The sequence below is a fragment of the Archocentrus centrarchus genome, chromosome 4, assembly GCF_007364275.1.
Source record: "Archocentrus centrarchus isolate MPI-CPG fArcCen1 chromosome 4, fArcCen1, whole genome shotgun sequence".
Lineage (NCBI taxonomy): Eukaryota > Metazoa > Chordata > Actinopteri > Cichliformes > Cichlidae > Archocentrus > Archocentrus centrarchus.
The window spans coordinates 986,349-992,473 of NC_044349.1; the positions used below are offsets into that span (position 1 = coordinate 986,349).

The window sequence follows — 6,125 nt, forward strand, 5'->3', positions numbered from 1 at the left end:
CTACTCTGTTCATATTTTTGTAGGTTTGGGTGGTTCAAAGTTCAGAATGATCCTTCTTTGTCTTATACTGGGCCTCGGTGCACATCTCGAGTGCAGCCACCATCTAAAATCAGCTGTTTTATTTCCCATCCCCTTCCCTGAAGCCACCTCTCTCCTGATTGGCTGCCCCTAGTAAACAGAAGGGTTGAGAGATTCAGTAAGACCTAAATCGGCTTACTGAAACAATATGAAACATTATAAATATTATTCCTCTGTCTGAGTCATAGGGTCAGCGTGTTCAGACGAGTGGGTGAGTGAATCGGGTCATAAGCACAGACTTTCTTGATTGCTCAATTTGCTCTAATTTCTCCGTGAAATTGTTTACGTGCCTCTAAGCCATGAGCACTGTGTTATGCAATAATCCCTGCTTCTGTGACCGACCTTTTCTCTCCTTTCTCAGTCTGCTCAGGTGTGATGTTACATCCACAATCAGGTCAGGCTGTATTTGTTGGCCCACATTCGTGTAATCCCCACTCGAGTCAGATAACTTACATGGCTGGCTTTTGTAGCCACTTCAGTTGTAGTGATAGTGTTACTCGGGACGGTGACAGTCGTAGTGAAGAAGCCCCAGGATAAGCCAATAATCCACTATCTCCAGTATCTCACCTACTTTTGGAGGCCCCTCCCTCTGCCACAGGAAGGCCTTTAAATGATCAAATTAGCTTTCAGGTGTCATTTCACACTTGTTATACTCCAGCATTTCTAATATTATTCTTTCACATCCTAAGAAGAAAGAAACTCTTCAAACCTCAGACCTTTTAGCACAGAGTTACCTGTTTCAGCTCTGTGATGGGCACCCTCCCCAGAAGAACTGCAGCAGCAAACCTGTGACAGGAGGACTGTAGCTGGAGTGTTCTGGTCCTACACTGCAGAGCTGATTGGACTCTCACGTGTCTGCATACGCTGACCTCAGTGTGCAGTTTATCACATTTGCAAACTGTTCCCTTTTATTTCAGTCAATTTAACACGACCACAAACCCCGCGGCTTCTGTCACACCCACATTCCTCCTCCTCGGTCTTCCACCCACTTCTGCAGTGTGACCCAGTTTTTCCTCCCCATCTTCTGCCCCCCCCACCTGAGAGGTTTGTTATCTTCATGATGTCCCCGGCTGCACACTCACACCTCTGCTGCAGGTCAGCCTCTGTGCGTACGCTGCATGTTAATTACAAGAACTATTATTGTCAGTGTGTTAGTGGTCAGAGGGCATGCCTCTATTCATGTGGTTATTTTTAGCCATGAAGCTAAAGTACTGTACAGCTCTAGCAATAGACCTGAATAGCCCTGACTCATGCATCCTTTGTCTCGTGACCCTCTGTGTAGAAACCTTTGTCCTTTCTCACTCTGCAAACACCAATAAGTTCTGGGTTTCTCTTTTTGCAGCCTGAAAGGGGTCTTCATTTTTTTTTCATGCCTCACTGCTATTTTTAATCCTCTCAGCAGTAAATTTAGCTCTGACTGCGTAAATGCAGAGGGGGGTGTAAAGAACGAATTGTCACAAAAAGCCCCATCCCACTCAGATTCAACTACAATGGGAATTCTCCTCCCCCCAGTGTAATAAGATCTCCAAGATGTGCAAAAGGTCAACATTTACTGGCGTTCCCATGCAGGAGTAAAGTTTATTTCAAGGAATCTCACGCCAGCAGCACATTCAAAGCCAGCTGATCTGGTCTGAAAAGATTCTCCAGTTTCCTGCTACAGGCTGGATTTTTTATTTATTGTTTGAAGCCCAGATGAGGTGCAGAAGTCTAGTTCTTTCTCAGACTGCATGAATTACCAAAAACATGTTGTCTACTCTACTTTGATCTCTCTGCAGGACACCCTCCTGAGCAGGTTACTACATGACAGGAGCTCAGCTCTGTGCTGAAATCCTGCAGATGCAGAAAAGCTTAAATCCTCAGACCTGCCTGGTGACATGCCGCAGCGAAATCCAAATCTGCCCTTCTCACACGCTTCTGTCAGGAAATGCATGATTTTCTGCAGTAGATACTGAAACAGCAAAACGAAACCCACCACAACTGTTTTCATTTAGTTTATTCAACTTAACAAGGCACATTTTCAACTTTGTATAAATATAATTCATTAAATAACATAAAGACACCAGTTAGTGGACAAACATTGTATTGCCCATAATAATAATAATAATAATAATAATAATAATAATAATAATAATAACAACAACAACCAACTGTGAAAACTTTCCCTTTAGGATTTTCAAAGTGACAAGTCTTAAATACGATGAAGTAAATGTGCTTTTGAAGAAATGCTCAGATTTGGTCAAATTTTCATTGAGGAGTTTTTGAAGCTGAGAGCTGATCCGATCCGATCCGATCCGGTCCGGTTCGGTTCCTGGAGTCCTGTCAGCTGAGACACCGTCTGCTTCCCCCAGTTCCTGCCTGTGCTCGGCACCACGTGTGATCCACGCTCACATGATTCAGTTTCCTTGAAAAGGATTCTTTCTCGGCAGAGAAAGACGCAGTCACACGTTAGAAAATCCCGGAACCCAGACAGCTGAGTCACGCTTCCTTGGCCCTCAAGTTCACCCTGACCTGGTAAATTTGTTGGAACGCTCTTTTCCTTTCCTGACTCTCCCGCCGCGCTCTCTCTCTCTCTGGGGCGCTTTCCAAACAAGTCCAACACAGACATTAACACAGGCCTTGTGCAGTTACTTTCCCCCAATGCACACAATACATTTATAATCCAAGCAGCTTCATCGGTCAGGAAGGTTGATAACAGGCACCCACTGATCCAAACAGCGGCAGTCTCTGCAGAACCTGTTCACCTTGCTCAGTGCGGGGTCCTTCCACGGGGACGACTGAGGATTCTGCACAAGAAAGAACAAAGCGGTTACCATCTGTTCATTTACGAAATGTGCAAATAATAATTCAGATTGCAAAACCGATGCCAACTCCCAGGAGGTCATGGCAGCTGAAGCAAGGAGCAATAAACCCCTGGTACACTTAATTGCGCAAAGGGAAATGAGCAATATGCCCCCGGTTTAAAGTAAACGGACATGAGTAATGAGACTTACAGTAACTAGAACACAGTGCAGATCCATTGGCTCTCCTCCAGGCTTCACTCCGCCGAGTATCTCTGCCAGACGCCGCATGTTGCTCACACGCAGGATGTTGATGTCGTTCTCGCAGCAGAAAGCCTGGATCAAGGTGAAGTGAATCTGCAGAGCCACATCCTCCTCATCGTCAGTGGCCAGGAGACACAGCACCACATTGTCCGGATCCCTAAAGGCAACAAACACAATCAGCAGTGAGGAAAAAGCCAATCAAACACAGCCGCCTCATCCCAGCCGGATTTTCTGGAGTTGCGGTGGCGATCGTGTTATCAACTTACGCATTGAGTGACTTTGCTGCCTCGTAAACTCCGACAGTGATGCAGCCCTGAGGCAATGCCGCGCTCAGGACTTCCTCCAACGCTGTAGCCACCGAGTCCATCCTAAAGAAACAAAAGTTGAACATATCGCGCATGGTCAGTGAGAGCTGACGGTTCACGCTGCGATGCCCTAGTTTTCCAGTTAAGACCGTTCACGTGATATGAATGCCAGCTCCTGATGTAACGTTGCATTTCTGATACAAGTGCACGAACAGAGAGACAGATCAATACAACAGGGCTGAACTGGCTGATGAACTGAGATATCTGCAGCCAATAATCCTCCCGAAAACATGCGAAAGTCGGATACATTGAGGAACACTGCAAATGCGCGCAGTTAAACAACAGCTAACCTTTCTGTTGAGTTATCTCCACTGGTATCTTCAAAAGTCATATTGCACATCCAACCGGGGCTTGGTAAAATATCCAGAGCGGAATCCGTGCGTCCTGCGCTGCGCAGCGAGAATCTCCCTGTGTGCCGGGAGCAGCCGGTTCCTGTAGTAAAAGCCTGTGTACGCAGAACTCATTTGCATGAAGCCGTCCCAGTTTTGGATGAAGGGTCACATGGTTCAGTTTGAGGCTGTTCTTTGAATGAAGCGACATCCCGTGGCCAAAACAGAGCCGTGACCAACATGAGAATAATCAGCACTTGTTTCTGGAAACACAGTCAAAGCAACATGTCAATAATCACGCGGCTTTCTTCAGAGCGACAGTTATTAATCATTGATGGGAACCCAAATGTTTGCTTTCACTTCTGCACACAGCAGAGAAGCTGAGCATTCATTAACACATGCTCTCTGAGAACCCAGGATAGATAGACAGGGTTTATTTGTCACATGCACAGTGAAATGTATTTTGTGTCTGCAGCCGATAATAAGTAATAAGAATATATAAATAAGAAGAATAAAAATAAGTAATTCACATCGTGGAAATATATAAATAAGAATATGTCATTCACACGTCACAGCACACAAGATAAAAATATATAAATATCTAGGGTAAAAATGTAAAATTCTAGTCACACACAAGAGTATGTCATCGCAGCTGAGTCAGTAAGGGAAATATTACTCTAATAGATCTCAAATGTCTTCACACATCATTTTAAAAGCCATATTTTATTCACAACAGAACATGGAAAACATGTCAAATGTTCAAACTGAGGAACTTCACCATTTTAAGAAAAATATGAGCCTGTTTTGAATTTAATAGCAGCAGCAAGTCTCAGAAAGGTTGGGAACATCAGTCTGCAAACATCTGGGAACTGAACCGAGCGGCTGCTGGACTCATTTGATATGTTTTCTGTTTTATTGTGAATGAATCAGGGATTTATGGGAGTTACAAAGCAGTTCATTGTTGAAAGCTACTGAACTTAAAATGTCACAGAGCTGCAAGCTGATCAATAATATCCATAAAACAGTCCATTAAAGCCTTAATATGAATTAAACAACATCTAAAGTTTTATGTCTCAGTGCAGGTAAAGTTACAGCATCATATATGTGACATCAGTGACACATTAAACCTGTATAACTGTTTCACAACTGCTTCCCCTTTATAACACAGCACAGGCTGTAATCATAATAAACTCATGATAAAAATAATTTTAACTCCAAAAGGGGGTCCAACCCAGTACTAGCAAAATGTACCTAATAAAGTGGGATGTGTTGGAGAACTCAGATGGCTGTTGGAGTATTTGATGCAGTTTTTATGTCCCTGCTTCAACCATCGACCATCTGCTGCTTCAGTCTGATGAACCTTTAACTGTATTTGATCAGTTATCATTAAAGAAAATGACGTCACTCATACAGCACTGGCACACTGATGAAACCTGTGTGCTGTACCACAACATTAATTCACAACTTTGTCTCAATATTTCAGCCATCTGCTTTGACCTCATAGTCCCATATCACCCCAACAGAGCACTTCACTCTCAGACTGCTGGCTTACTTGTGGTTCCTAGCAGCCTAGGTCTATAGCAGCATAACTAAGGGAGGGTTCAGGGTCACCTGATCCAGCCCTAACTATAAGCTTGATCATAAAGGAAAGTTTTAAGCCTAATCTTAAAAATAGAGAGGGTGTCTGTCTCCTGACTCCAGGCTGGGAGCTGGTTCCACAGAAGAGGGGCCTGAAAGCTGAAGGCTCTGCCTCCCATTCTTCTCTATGCTGAGGGGTTCCCATGATGCGCTGTTTCTTTTCATTCACCTTATTTACTTTGTTTATACCCCACTCTGTATTTAATCATTAATTGTTATTAATCTCTGGCTCTCTTCCACAGCATGTCTTTCTCTCCCCTCAGCCCCCCTCAGCAGATGACCCCCCCCTCCCTGAGCCTGGTTCTGCTGGAGGTTTCTTCCTGTTAAAGGGAGTTTTTCCTTCCCACTGTCACCAAGTGCTGCTTAGACTGTTGGGTTTTCTCTGTAATATTGTAGGGTCTTTACCTACAATACAAAGCGCCTTGAGGTCACTGTTTGTTGTGATTTGGCGCTATATAAATAAAATTGAATTGAATTGAATTGAATCTGTTTCTGCAGCTCTTGATGAATTTTTTCAGCCTTTTATCTCTTTCATCATTTTTGCTACACTACTGTTTTAAGAAGTGCTCTTTCCACTTCAACTATATTGATGGATACTTTTTAATACATTTAAACATTTTTATAAAACTTTTAAGATTCTTTTATAAACCTTTCAGCTGTGAATTTGGTACTGA

The 6,125-nt window shown here is 43.5% G+C and overlaps 1 protein-coding gene across 1 annotated transcript; it reads right to left on the reverse strand.

Moving 5' to 3' along the window:
* Positions 1 to 2,053: 2,053 nt before the first annotated feature.
* gadd45ab (growth arrest and DNA-damage-inducible, alpha, b) lies at positions 2,054 to 3,933 on the reverse strand. The gene is made up of 4 exons (XM_030727077.1): positions 3,775 to 3,933; positions 3,386 to 3,487; positions 3,069 to 3,276; positions 2,054 to 2,861 (listed from the first exon to the last, which is right to left on the reverse strand). Exons 1-4 carry the CDS (start codon positions 3,822 to 3,824, stop codon positions 2,748 to 2,750), a joined length of 474 nt encoding a protein of 157 aa, XP_030582937.1. The 5' UTR covers positions 3,825 to 3,933; the 3' UTR covers positions 2,054 to 2,747.
* Between the last annotated feature and the right edge of the window lie 2,192 nt (positions 3,934 to 6,125).